Genomic DNA, 15,843 nt, shown 5'->3' with positions numbered 1-15,843 from the left:
AACAAACTCTGGTGCAATTGTTCTTTTAGTGCGGCTCATTTGAGTAAGTGTAAACGCTGTCATCCGAACCCTGGTGCGCACCAAACAAGCGGAGAGAGACCTCAAAAAGATTTGTCTCGGCCCACTTCCAAATGAACTCTGGTGCAGTTCGAATGAATATGAATGCAACACAGTCCAAATACTTCTAAACGAACCAAAAACAGGAAGTAATGACAAGATGCGACGCTATGCGACATGATTTCATGAAGGGAACGAAGTGGTTTATCCAAAACAAAATGAGCAAAGAGCAAATGTGGAGCAACGAGGAGATAAAGTGCCTTTTATGAGCTCTTTGTGAGTTTGCAGGTAGTGAAAATAAAATCATATTCACGCAATCATGAGTGTGCTTAGTACAGAAGATGGCATTAGGTGTATTCGACCTAAAGTAGCGTTAAACAGACCGATCAGTGAATAGGTACTTTGATGTTTGGAGTGTTCGGTGAGTTCTGTCACAAAAAATGCACCATTCAACCTGACCAATCAGATTGTTAATGTAGCACTATGCCTTCAATTCTAGTATCTTTAGGTTCGCTGTCAAAAATTCCAGTGAGAACGCTAAGCAGATCAGGACCAAATGTATCATTTTCTTTTTTGGTCTAGACTAAATGGACCAAATGGAACAAACGAACCAAACTAAGTGTGAACACACCTGAAGTCTAGTTTTTGTCAACTAAGGGTGTGTTCACACTTGTCATGTTTGGTTTGAATCAAAAACAAACTCTGGTGCGATTGGCATTAGGTGTATTTGACTTAAAGCAGCGCTGAACAGACCGATCGGTGAATGGGTACTTTGATGCCATATACCCGCAGCACCACTTTAAGTCAAATGCACCTTTTCTTTTTGTATTGAATGTTTGGTGAGTTCTGTCATGACATATACACCATTCAACCTGACCAATCAGGTTGTGAATGTATCACTATGCCTATAGGTTCAGTATCTTTAGGTTTGCTGTCAAAAATGCCAGTGTGTACACTAATCAGACCAGGACTAAATGTATAATTTTGCTTTTTGGTCCGGACCAAACAAACCAAACTTAGTCTAGTTTTAGTCGACTGTGTTCACACTTGTCTTGTTTGATTCAATTAAACAAACTCTGGTGTGATTGCTCTGTTAGTGCGGTTCATTTGAGTAAGTGTGAACGCTGCCATCAGAACCCTGGTGCGCACCAAACAAGCGGAGCAAGACAGCTAAAAAGATGGGTCTTAGTCCGCTTCCAAATGAACTCTGGTGCGGTTCGAATGAAATATGAATAAAACACGGACCAAATACTTCTAAATGAACCAAAAACAAGAAGTAATGACAAGATGCAACACTATTTGACATGATTTCATGATTGCTTTGATGTCATATACCCACAGTGCCGCTTTCAGTTGAACATACCTTTACCTTTAGTTTGGAGTTCTGTCACAAAATATACGTCATTCAACACGACCAATCAGGTTGTAAACATATCACTATACCTTTAGGTTTGGTATCTTTAGATTCACTGTCAAAAATGCCAGTGTGAACGTTAAGTGGACCAGGACCAAATGCAAAATTTTCCTTTTTGGTCTAAACCAAATTAACCAAACAATCCTAACTTCAAGTGTGAACACACCCTTAGTCTCGTTTTAGTCGACTAAATATCATAAGATTTTAGTCGACTAAATCTACAGTAGATTTAGTCGGCTAAAATCTAATGGGTTTAGTTACAGTGTAATGCATTTCTTAAGCATTTCTCTCAAAAAAAATTATAAAAGTTTTGATATTAACGTTTCATCATGATAGACACATATTTAACTGCTGTGAAACGCAACATGCCGTCATATTAAAATTAAATGAAACCACTTTTCAGAAACAAGAACATTGTCTTCTTTTCAAAGAAATACCAATGGTCATATAGGCTAATTATGCATTCTTTATAACAACTTATCTACCACATTCTTCGTTCTTTCAAGCAGACATATTTATTTCTATGAATAAATTTAGATTAATCTTCATTAGGGCTACTAAGGCGATTCAGTCAAGAGCAGTGAGTAATTTTCATGCGACGTGAACGAGTACTCAAAAATGTCAATAGATTTTTTGTCATAGTTTTTGCCATTCAAAATGTGTTTTATTTTGTTATTGTCTAATTTTTGTCAGAAAAAAAAATCATTGATGAAAATTATGACGACAATTATTGGGCCACAAAAAAAAACAACAACTGGAAGAGGCAGGGTAAGAAGTAGCTCAACGCTGTGAACAGAGCTGTTTTTGACAAAGTAAAAAGGGTGTTGTTTTAAATGCCCATTAAGGAATTTTAACCAAAATATGTTTAAGACATTTCATAAAGACCCTAAAGAATCATACCAAATTGTGGAAAATGGGCATCCAATGTAACCTTTAAGGTTCTAATATGCACCCTTAGGGGTAAATCAAGTAAAAAAGTGAAAGCTTTTGTACCTTTTTTCTGAAATTGTTGAACAAAGTTGTTATTTTTGTTTTCTTTGTACACAAAAAGTATTTTCATAGTTTCATAATGTTACGGTTGAACCACTGATGTCACATTAACTATTTTAACAATGTCCTTACTACCTTTCTTGGCCTTGAACCTGTCAGTTGTGTTGCTGTATATGCAGGGTCAGAAAGCTCTCGGATTTGAAAATATCTTAATTTGTGTTCCGAAGGTAAACAAAGGTCTTATGGCTTTAGAAGGACATGAGGGTGGGTAATTAATGACAGAGTTGTCATTTTTGGGTGAACTATCCCTTTAAGAGCAGTATGAATGGACAGCGACATCGATGGACTTTTACGTCTTTGTTGTAGTCCTTAAGTACACTTTAAACTGTCAAAGGACTGATATTAGCAGCCTGGTCTCATGACAAAAATGTACCTCTAGGAACTTTTTCACAAGACGAAACAGGATATTCAACCAGAAAAAAATTAGGCCACCAGAAAGCATTGTGATTACATTGTGAAAAGTGGTTTGTGACAAGAGGTTGACAAATAGCAGTACTTAGTGATGTCAGTCCTAAAAGAGTTTTAGAGAAAGATAACAAAGATCCCTTTTACAAAAACATGCACTGATGACTCACTCAAAAAGATTGTGAACGTGCATTAACAAAATAAATATAGAGTAAATTAGAGTAAAATATAGAGACTCCATGTTGACTTAAAAAAAGTTCCAGCTACAAATTAAATGTTGCTAATTTTAGAACAGGACATTGACTGCATGCCACTAAGATACAACAAAGAGGACATCATTCTGATTTAATGTCATAACACACACAGAATGAAAACTCTAAAAGAAGCGAAGTCTTTCAGAGTAAATCAAACTCTTTTTTGTGACAGTGCCGTGTGAAGGTCTGCGGAGTATCAACCTGAGCGTTATGATGGCAAATGAGTGAAACAGACCGGGAGAGACTTCAGAGACCGAGATGAAAACTCCCTACGTCAGCTCAGACTCTGCAGAAATGGAATGCGTTCTCAGGAGCCACATAAATACACCACAAGCTGCATTTCCACTTTTAACACACAAAAGAGTCTCAAGGCCGTTTGCATTCCAGTTAGGGCCCATCCGAAGGCGATGATGACTGCATTAGTTGTGATGGCTCTTTGGCCAATAGAGACGAGAGATAATAGCACATAACTGTGGGTGTTGGTCCCATCCCAGATGATCCAGGGTTCCAGAGACTCTTAGGAGCCTTTAAATGTGTCTGTGAAGCATCTGTCATTATTAAGCAGTTGAGGCCCTGATATTACTAAGCACTTTCAGCCACCAAAAGACATGCCTTGCATACAGATAAAAATATTTAATTGTTAGTAATCTTATACTTTTTGGCAGAAAAATAAAATGTGCAAATGCTGGTTCCAGTAATGACACTCAAAAAGAATAATGACAACCAACATAGGTTCATTGGAAAAATGCAGATTATCGATTAATAGAGACTTATTTTTGCACAGTTTCTTGCACAATACTATATTAAGACCTCAAACGATTTTACCATAGTGCTTGATTTGTAGACTAATACATATATGACTTTTCTGATGGTGTAAACTTGCTCAGTAGCACACCTGGTACATTATTGCTTAAGTTTAATGACTTTTAGAATCAAGCTAAAATAGCACAGTTCCTGCACAGACATTGCCTGATTTCTTCTGTTTCAGATAAAACTAAATGCACTTTTAGCCCCACTCACTGGACATTTAATTTTATATTGTTGCGAAACATGCAAGAAGCAACTTAAAGGTACACTGAAGTGCTTAGAAACATGCAGGCTTATTCTATGTGTTGACGTGAATTCAACTGAAACAGGAAGACAGGGCGGGACATATCCAGCAGCCCTGCCCCCTTTTTAAAATAGCCAATAGCGTTTCATTTATATCACAGCTTGGGACAGAGCCACATTTGACAGCATCCCCTATGTAGTGCACTACATGCCATTTACCTTACAGAAAATATAAATTGAACAATGTGACCACAGCCTCAGTGCATTTTTGTAGTTTAGGGGCGGGACTTGTTGGATTCGAGAGAGCATTTGATTGGACAGAAAGTTTAATGAGAAGCTGAAGTGCAGGGTGATGTCATTAAAATCATTGATCCATATTGGCGAAAGTTAAAGACTGTAAGTTTTGAATGGTTATGTCTTCTAAATGCGAATTTTGTTATTGTTTTGGAGCACACCATTTTACAGATAACCTTAAGGCTAATATACTATTCATACTAAAAGTCAAACTTAAACTTTGATTTCATAGGGACTTTAATAACATTCTGCTAAAATGTCGCCACAGCCACATTTTTCCAGTGAGCCTGCTTTGAAAACAACAGAGGTAGATTTCTGCAATAATGCTCACAAATATCTGTATTTCTCAAACTGCATCAAAACTAAAAAATCAAAATGGTAAATGCAAACACTTACGAAAATGCAATAGAAATATAAATGTTAAATTTTTAAAAAAAATTTAAAAATTTTTTAATGATCATGGGTGATTTTTAAAGAGGACTTGGATTTTCCAAGTTGGTATGATTCTTTAGGAATTTCATGAAATGTCTGCAAAATATGAATAATTTCTCAATGGTCATGTAAAACAACACCCTTTTTAAACTTGTCAAAAACAGCTCTGTTCACAGCGACCTGTTTCGGAGCATGTCTCTTTAAATCATAATGAGCTACTGCTCACTCCACACATCTCTTTTGTTTTTTTGTATATTCGGATTTTGTGCATTACCATCAAAAACAGTGGGTCTGATGTTGGGAGAAAATTAGGACTCTTATGTACATTTTTACATCCAACTACAAAACACCTGCATTGCTTACAAAACATTGCCATATGCGGCAAAACACTGCAATGGTTTGCATAGGCGTTGTCCCAGAAGGAAGCCTCATCTGAAGCTGGCTCACAAGAAAGCCTGCAAACAGTTTGCTGAAGACAACCTGTCCAAGAGCATGAATTACTGGAAACATGTCCTGTGGTCTGATGAGATATAAGATAAACTTGTTTGGCTCAGATGGTGTCCAGCATGTGTGTCGATGCCCTGGTGAGGAGTACTAAGAAAATTGTGTCTTGCCTACAGTCAAGCATGGTGGTGGTGGTAGCATCATGGTCTGGGGCTTCATGAGTGCTGCTGGTATTGGGGAGCTGCAGTTCATTGAGGGAAACATGGATTTGATTATGTACTGTACATTCTGAATTAGAACATGAACATTGTTCACTCCAGAAACTAGGCCGAACGGCAGTTTTCCAACATGATACTGACCCCAAACACACCAACAAGATGACAACTGCCTTGCTGAGGAAGCTGGAGGTGAAGGTGATGGGATGGCCAAGTATGTCTCCAGACCTGAACCCTATTAAGCACCTGTGGGGCATCCTCAAGTGTAAGGTGGAGAAGCACCATGCGTCTAACATCCAGCAGCTGTGAGGAGTGGAAGAGGATCCCAGCAACATCCTGTGCAGCTCTGGTCAATTCCATGCCCAGACCGATTAACGCAGTGCCAGATAACAATGGTGCTAACACAATATATTGACATTTTGGTCAAGTTCACTTAGGTGTACTCACTTTTGTTGCCAGCTATTTTGACAATAATGGCTGTATGTTGAGTAATTTTCAGAGGACAATAAATCTGTACTGCTATGCAAGCTGCACATTGACTACTCTAAAATATATCTAAGTTTCATTTCTATAGTATTGTCCCTTGAGAAGATATACTAAAATGGTTGCTGAAATGTAAGGGGTGTACTCACTTTTGTGACATACTGTATATGCAAACACCATTTAAAAGTGAATTAGTTTTGAGCTAGAACATTCAATCCCCTAAACTGCAAACATCTCAACAATCACGTACACCCACCCTTCACATCAACGTGCAACAGAGGTGGACCTGAAGCCAAGGCTGTTGGCTCAACTACATGCTGTGTTATCAAGCTGACCGGAGCATGTTTTGTTCCAGAGCTGTTGCGCAGGATCAACACCTCTTAACTGTCGTAATAAGCTGCAGACAGACCAGCAGGAAACAGCAGATCCCTGAAGGCCACACGGGCTAAGCTGGGCCTGGTGCGGTCCACATGTCAAAACCGTGCGTGTGTTTTCCATCATTAATTAGCTGGGATGTTTGCAGCATGCAGTCAGCAGATAACCACAAATGATTATGTAACATTTTTGTCAGCGCAGGCAATGCCTACGGCGGCTCGCCAACATAAACCAAGCACAGGAATGCGAATGGCCTTTGACTTGGACCGTGACCCTGAAAACACATTGTTAGCACATATGAACTTGATCTGATGTTTGTTTGGAATGGCCAAGCTGTTGTCATTGTTTGCATTCCGTCCTCTTGATTGCAGTGTTATTACACGAACATAACTGTTGCCATTAGCTAATAAATCTTTACAGAGAAATGAAACACTCGTATAATTGCGCAATAAGTGTTTGATTGACATTATGACTTAGAAAATATTTCAGTATCAAACAGCGCTCAGCAAAGTTCACCAGTAGTTTGCCTTGACCTCTATGAAAGAGTGCATCATTTGGAAAGCACCAAATTGTACTTTTAAAGCAACACCAAAGAACCCTCCCTCTACAGGTTGGAAGCGGAATTGTCCATTACCGCTGTCGTAAATAATTTAGCCTACCGTCGCGTCACATGCACGTTATTTGTTTGGAGGCTATCCAGGACCGGCTTTGGAAATAACGATGTCCAGTGACAAGGTAGAGTATGTTGCATGACTTTATGAAAGTATGAAAACGAAATAAAACATAATAATGACATTGTTTGCTATTTATTTTAGCCGTAAAGCAAGTCGCATTTGTAGTCTCATTTGAACTACAAAACCGCTACCCGATGAACCAAACTTACATAGTGCTATTATGGCCGATAGAGGGCTGCAAAGCGAATGCGGAAGTGCCGTTTCACCCTTTGATGATGTTGATGAACCACTGACACGAGTTCGGAAACATTATTTTAAGGTAAAAAAACCTCTTTGGTGTTGCTTTAAGTGCTATGGTAGTACCTTGTTTCAGAGGGTAATACCATGGTACTGCAATTGCTTCTTAGATTACCAAGTATTTTCAAGAATAATTAATAATTCAATAAGTTACTTTCAAAAATCATAGTAGGTACATGTAAAAACAATGGTATGCAGGTCCAAAAGACAAGTACTATAGTATTTTGGTACTTATTTTATAATTATTTATTCAAAAGTTTGGGGTCATTGAAACTTTTTATTATTTTTGAAAAATGTATCCTATGCTCACCACTTAGTTAACCAAAATACAGTAATATTTTCTATTTTAATATGTTAAAATGCAATTTATTTCTGTGATGACAAAGCTGAATTTTGTGTCACATGATTTTTTAGAAATCATTCTAATATTCTGATTTGCTGCTCAAGAAGCATTTATTATTAAAACACTATAACATTATTATTAAAAAACACTATAAACAAGATTTCACAAGCTGATTTGTGTTTGCAGTGCATGTTGTTCTGGAAGGTTGCTTACTTGTAACTTTTAGTCAAAGAATCAAATATTGTAATTCTGAACACTTAGAAAAACAACAATGCACCTCTTCTCAAAAAGCCACAAGATTTAATCAGTCATTTCCACATTCATTTTTCTGTAGCAAAATCAGCATTTTTCCGTAGCAGCAGTTCAGGTTGAGTTATGCGCCAAAGTTTAATATGTAAAGTGGTAACAAAGAAGAGCTGACTAGACTCAAACACAATACTAGTGATTACGTTTCTGATTATTCCAAAACAATAGAAACAGCTCAGTGCAAACCTCTTATGAATATCCACTGAAACACTGTAAACATGATACTTCAAACAAATATATTGTCAAAAAAGGACTGATAATCTAAAGCAGAAGTTGTCCTCTTCTTCCAATAACAAAAGACAAAAAGACACCCATAATCAGGATAGTCAATGGTGAGATAATACTAGAAGGATCCATCTGACCCTGAAGCCAAGATACTGTCAGTGATGAATATGTGAAGACATTTAAAATGTTGTTTTGCAACCACATCATTTATGTAACACATTGATAAGACAAATTCCAGTGAAACAACAGCAAGAGTGATGAGTGTAAACAGTAGATACGCTTACAAGCAACCAAATAATCCATTTATTATCGAATTGACAGCTCAGTTAAACTGAAAAGCCTTCATGTAAACTGTATGAAATTTCAATCTTTATCCAAATTCATCCAAATTCATCCAAAAATGAAAATTCTGTCATTATTACTCACCCTCATGTTGTTCCAAACCCATAAGACCTGTTCACCTTTGGAACGCAAGGAAGTAAGGAAAGTAGTAAGGAAATCGTTAAAATACTCCATGTGACATCAGTGTCTCTTAATCACTTAATTTTAAGCTTTTGGATTTCATCAAAAATACCTTAATTTGTTTTCTGAAGATGAATAAAGGTCTTACGGGTTTGGAATGACATGAGGATGAGTAATTAATGACAGAAATCTCTTTAAATAATCAGTTTAACATTCAAATTTTAAACATATGAACCATTCAAACTAGTTGCAAATTTATGCAAATGGTGATGTCCTATGTATGCATCCTGCAAATTACATGGTCATTCTATAGGAATGCATATGTCCACAGGCATGTAGTGTTTCTTTACAAAGTGACATCCGCCTGGCTTGCAAAATATGGCAATTTTACGGATACGTGTGATCGTTTTGACAACTAGTTTTGGTATGAAAGTCTCAGCTTGCAATTTTTGTAATTTTTTAAGAAATTCAAACAACAAATACCATTTAGTGGCTCCTAAATATGTTGTGGCAGACCGCTGTAACATCACATTTCAAGCAGCACGAGAATCTGTCTCTTTCTGTTTACTAGTTATATCGTGAAATAAACATAAATGAACATCAGAAGATATCTTGTTTCAACCGCAGAAAAACGTCAATACACACCATTTTTCAAGTTCAAGTCCACCGACGTTAAAGGGGTCCTATTTTGCTCTTTTACAAAGTCTTTATTTTGTTTTGGGGGCGCACTAGAACATGCTCTCATGCTTTGTGGTTAGAAAAACGCATTATTTTTCACATAATTTCCATTATTACAATAGCTTCCTTCCCAGGCTGGCACAAATGTGACCCTGGACCACAAAACCAGTCTTAAGTCGCTGGGGTATATTTGTAGCAATAGCCAAAAATACATTGCATGGGTCAAAATCATTAGGAAATTAAGTAAAGATCATGTTCCATGAAGATTTTTTGTAAAATTCATACTGTAAACCTATCAAAATGTAATTTTTGATTAGTGATATGCATTGTTAAGAACTTAATTTGGACAACTTTAAAGGTGATTTTCTCAGTATTCTGATTTTTTGCACCCTTAGATTTCAGATTTTCAAATAGATGTATCTCGGCCAAATATTGTCCTATCCTAACAAACTAAACATCAATGGAAAACTTATTTATTGGGCTTTCATATGATGTATATATCTCAGTTTTGTAAAATTTAACCTTAAGACTGGTTTTGTGGTCCAGGGTCACAAATGGCTCGATTAGTTCCGGGTTTGATGAAAGTCTGCTTTCTGAAAAACGGAATGTGTTGTGATTGGTTAGCAGTCCCACTGCGTTGCAATTGACGAACAGCTTAGACAGCGTTTCAATCCTGCCACGCCCCTTCCCAAAGCAGCAAGTTCCGTGTACCACTGCACAAGCTAGATTAAAGTGATTGTTACGTTTTAAATATGGATATTTTTCTTACAAAAACACAGCGGATCGCTAAAGGAGGCTTTTACCGTAGTCAATACTTGTGTTTACATCAGCTGTGGGTCCTCATGTGTTTTGACCCTCTGTACCGCACACGTCAACGGCACGGCTCCAGCACAGCTACCGGAGCAGTTCGCGGACACTTTAGTCAATGCTCGTGTTTACACAAGTCACCCTGCGGCTCACTAAAGCATTCCAGAAGCGGCTGTCAATGCTACTCTGCTAAAGTTAGGCGAATCCCACACCTTGTCCAGGATTTACGTTGTGACATCATAGCATCCCGAATACAAATGCTGTAGTCCAAAGGAGCCAATCATTGTAGTTCTTGAAAATGGATTTTTAAAAAACTAAATATCTCCCTTTGGAGTGGACTTTGAGATTTGTAACTGTGTAGATGTTTTTTATGCCCAAACATACACACCACACACTGGCTAAAATTCAAAAAGTGAAAAAGCATAATAGGACCCCTTTAATCTACTCTACTGTCTGGTTTGTTTGTCGGACAAAATGGCATATTCTGCGTTATGACTGGTCAGATCGTATTATATAATAAATACAATCGGTATTATATAAAATACAATAGTGGATTTACCATTAAAATTTAAAGTCTAACCTTAAAATGCATGCTTTTTACGTACCCTTCTCACTTTAAATACTTTGGTGTGTTAATAAGAATATTGGTAACACTTTAGTGTCCAATTCTCACTATTAACTAGTTGGTTAATAGCATGAATATTCCTGGGATATTGGCTGTTAATTATTACTTAAAAAGCACATAATAATGTCTTATTCTGCAAGACCGTATTCTAAATCCTTAATCCTACCAAAACTTAACAACTACTTTACTAAGTATTAATAAGCGGTAATTAGGAGTATATTGAGGCAAAAGTCATAGTTAACAGTTAGTAAATAGTGAGAATTGGACCCTAATCTAAAATGTGACCAGAATAATTTTTATGTAGTTATCTATTATTTATTTGAAAGAATGAAAATAACTGTTTTAAGTCTATCCTTGTATCATTAACTTGTCGATGTTGATATAGGATTTAAAAAGTAATTAGTAATGAGTAATTAAATACTTTTTGGAGAGAGTAATTTGTGCAGTAATCTAATTACACTGTTGAAGATGTAATTAGTAACTAGTAATTTATAACTTTTTTTAGAGTAACTTGCCCAACACTGCATAGAAATGAATAGAACTTTTAGGATTGCTCTCATTCCGATTGACTGAAATGATCATGAGGAACAGAAAAACCCCACAGCTAAAAAAAAAAAAACTGTGTATATAGCAGAGCATGTTTCACATGAGGGACACCACAGTCTTACCTTTCTTTGACTTGGCACCGATCTTTAGCTTGGAAGGCCATGCAATTTGAGTGTCTGTCTCCTCCATGACCTATGTGGCAGAAAAGGACACACATGTTAAAAGGACCATATTATACACTTTCTTTCAGGCAATTCCACTTATGCTAATACATTTAGTGAAGGTTTTTTTTTATGTTCACCACAAAATACTGTTAATTACTATTTCGAAATATTTCGAACTTGACCCAACAAGTATCTTAATTTGCTTATCGGTGTTATTGCCCAACTATGCATTTCAAATGTACTTCTAACATTTTTTTGGATAATTGTTTGCGCAAAGACTGTGGATGTCCATATTGCTTACCAAGGCTGCATTTATTTGATCAAAAATAAAATAAAAACTGCAATATTGTGAAATATTATTACAATTTAAAATAACCATTTCTATCTGAATATTTTATTTAAATAAATTATTTTATTCCTGTGATAGAAATGAATGATTCTAATACGCTGATTTTGAGCTTAAGATCTTATTATTAGCACTGTTCAAAACAATTTGTGCTGCTTAATTATTTTATTATCATACACTACAATTAAACATTTTAGGACGAAGTAGAGAATAAATAAATTTTTACATTTTTAAAAACATGTTGGAAGTTCCAGCTACACTAGTTGAAATGAATTTATTTCAAAAATTCCAATTTACAATAATATTTAACTGTATTACTGTTTTACAGTATTTTTGATTAAACAAAGGCATCATTGGTAAACATAAGAGACTTCTTTCAAAAAGTGTTAATTATTCCAATCTTTTGACCAACAGTTCAGCTGCTGCATGTATAGCACTGTTGTTTGTCTTCCCTTGCTCTCCATGGTAATGGTCAGCGTCAGAATTTGGGCCTGCCGTGGCTATCCACATTCCAATAATCTGATGCGGTCATCTGAATAAAATGTCAAAAGCGCGTCTGCTTAATATGTTATACCACTGCTTAAAATGAGAGTAGAGCACAGTAGAGCCAAGACAAAATAAAGTGCATTCCTATCAAAATTACATTTTCACAGTACTGAACATGGGAGGAGTCTTTGACCTTTATTTCAGATTTAGATGACAAGAAAAAGAAAACAACATGCATATACAGGTAATTCATAATCAAAATATTTATCCCCCAACCTTAACAACGCATAATGATGCTTTGGGAATTTTATTTGGACAAACTAACTTTATTTCATGTGGTTAACTCTACTGAAATACTGGTGCTTTGTAAGACAGTAAAGGAAAAAGTGTTAAAGATTTAGGTTTTAGGCGTTGGTTCTGCATGTCAAGTAACAATTTTCTTTTTACTTTTACAAACGTGTCTGCAATACATCAAGCTGTTTTTGAATGCAATGGCCCCTCAAGACACTATGGCTGTGTCCAAATTCAGGGTCTGCATCCTCCTTAGGATCCTTCCTACCAGGTTGAAGGAGGAGGGGTCCTCCAAAGACCGCAAAACCTGGAAGTAGGTGTCAGTGAATTTGGACAGCCTACACTTCTTTCAGTTCCCTCCCTTCCCCGTTGTTCATATCGTGTCGCCTAGCAACCGTGACAGCGCTAAGCAAGAAGTAAGGTTATCTGTACTGCACAAAACAAAATAACTACTCTTTCATCCCTAAAAGCGTTAAAAACATCTTCAGTCACTAACAAGAAATTAGCTGTGTGTAAGGGGATATTCACACAGGCAGTAAGAAAGAAGCTAGTTTACGAAAGTGATGTTTTTTAACATATATACATACAAATGTAAAAAAAATAAGCTTAACGCTAAAACCAAAGGCCTAACTAGACAGCCGCTGTAAAAAAATATTTTTTGAAACGTCAGTTTTTTTAAAACTTCCATCATTACTACCGCTTGCTTCGTCCGCCATTATTTGAAAATTCTGGAAGCGCTCTGCCGAAAGGAATTGTGGGATAGGTAGGACAGGAAAGGATCCACCAGACCCATCCTTCAAATTCGGGGAAAAGGAGGACGTATTTGTGGGCCGCATTTGAAGAATCCTATGAATTTGGACAGCCTTCGTCGCGGCACTGTGACGTAACATCCTTCAAATGAGTCCTCCGAAGGATGTAGACCCTGAATTTGGACACAGCCTATATGATTAAATGCTTGCAAGATGTAGGAACTGGAAGCAACAAATTGTATTGTCATTGTCAAAAAAGTGCATCTACTGTAAGAATAAAAAAGTCACAAAAACTTCTGTACGGTCTGTAATTTACAATAAGTGGTTTAAGTCCAATTAATTGTAGAATAGTTTACCCACAAAAAAAAAAAAATCTAAATCTTAAAGCATTGTAAATAAAATGTGTAACATGTGTCTTATGACCACCAACTCACCACTTCTTCTCCATATAGCATCAATCCCGAACATAAAACTGTACTTAATATAATCTGTTGAATCCACCCATGTTCTGATCAATATCGCTCTGTCACATATGTTGCTCAGTAAAAGTAAAATAATACCACTAATTAAAATATCTCAAAGTATCTAGAGCAATAAGCCAAAAATCTCTGGAACCATGAATCTATAAATGGAAAACATAAAATATCCCTCTGAATATTTTCAGCATTACAAATGGAGCATGTAAAAGCCTGTGGCCATCAGGAGAGAGTTGAACAGGATGTGAGGGCTATGTGCTTGTGAAAGTCATTGTGCAGCTGTATCTAATGATACCAGCGGTGGCCAGTACAGTCAGCAAATAAGCTGATGTCACTTCTGAGCAGTAGGCATTTCACAGGGCTCTTACGAGCAGATGTCACCACTGGCTCTGGTCCAAAACCTAACGAGCTCCCTCTGTAGGCATCACAATCACTATAGATGTGAAGGCTGGTACAAAAGGTTGGCATTAAGCTGCATTATTAAGACTCTAAAGATGCCTTCTTTTGGCTAAATTTTAAATCAATATCGCAATTAATATTGAATATCATTGGGTATGGAGTCAATTTAGTGCCACATATATGTGACCCCGGACCACAAAACCAGTCATAAGGTTAAATTTTACAAAACTGAGATGTATGCATCATATGAAAGTTCAATAATTAAGCTTTCTATTGATATATGGTTTGTTTGGATAGGACAATATTTGACCGAGATACATCTATTTGAAAATCTGGAATCTGAGGGTGCAAAAAAATCAAAATACTGAGAAAATCACCTTTAAAGTTGTTCAAATTAAGTTCTTAACAATGCATATAACTAATCAAAAAATACATTTTGATATATTTACAGTAGGTATTTTACAAAAAATCTTCATGGAACATGATTTTTACATAATTTCCTAATGATTTTTGGCATAAAAGAAAAATCAATAATTTTGACCCATACTATGTATTTTTGGCTATTGCTACAAATATACCCCAGCGACTTAAGACTGGTTTTGTGGTCCAAGGTCACATATTTGCAATTGTTTTTGTTTTTTTTCCACAGTACTTCATTTTCTTTTATTTTTGTTTGCAAGAAGCACATTATTTTTTATCAATACTTAAATTTTCTATTGCAAAACTTAATTTTTGTTTTGCAATACTTCAATTGTCTTGCAAATATATGGTCACGTTCACGCAGTAGAATATGGTTGTCAGTCCTGTATTTGAGTCCTGAATACACACTGTAAAAAAAAGAAGAAGTAAAATATACGGTAAAAACGGCAGCTGTGGTTGTGTTTTAGATTTTTCGGTTTTAACTTAAATTTACATTTAAATACCGTAATTTCATTAACTAATATAATATTCATGTATCAACCTATTGAAGTACTGAAATCTGTTTTGTACCTTTGTAATACACTGATAACTACCAAAAGCAGGTGGTGATGAGAAAGTCACAATAATGTGAAATAATGCAATAAACATTCATTTAACAACATTAGATGTAACATACAACCCTAATGTACAAAACGGATAACAAAAAAACAGGGAATTCTGCAGGGAATGTCAATTTACGGTTATTTGTTGTAAATTTTACATTCTTTTTCCACTTCCGAAAATGGTATACTACCGTAAAATTACATGCAATGTCCAATAAAGTTTTTCACCAAATATAGTAGGGGAACTTACTGGTAACCATTTCACAGGTTTTTACTGTATCATTTTTACAGTCTTTTACCGTCATTTTTTAGTGTTACATTCGCACACAGTACAGTTATTTACAGGCGTGACAACCGCATTCTGTATTCAAACACACACCCGTATATTTTCAGGACCCACAACCGCATTCTCAGAAAACATGCGGTGTATGAACGGAACAGGACTGGACAACTAGTTGTCGGTCAAGTCATACA

At 36.2% G+C, this 15,843-nt stretch overlaps 1 protein-coding gene across 1 annotated transcript in view; it reads right to left on the bottom strand.

Moving 5' to 3' along the window:
• The window catches only part of bicc1b (BicC family RNA binding protein 1b), a 102,776-nt gene that overhangs the window by 65,981 nt on the left and 20,952 nt on the right, over nt 1-15,843 (bottom strand). Inside the window, exon 2 of the mRNA XM_073828428.1 lies at nt 11,559-11,628. Within this exon, the coding sequence (XP_073684529.1) occupies nt 11,559-11,625 (67 nt within the window). The 5' untranslated portion in view covers nt 11,626-11,628. The remainder of the gene's footprint in view (nt 1-11,558; nt 11,629-15,843) is intronic.

Source organism: Garra rufa, chromosome 22, assembly GCF_049309525.1.
Source record: "Garra rufa chromosome 22, GarRuf1.0, whole genome shotgun sequence".
In the NCBI taxonomy this organism is placed as follows: Eukaryota; Metazoa; Chordata; class Actinopteri; order Cypriniformes; family Cyprinidae; genus Garra; species Garra rufa.
This window is presented reverse-complemented; position numbering and strand designations above follow the sequence as displayed.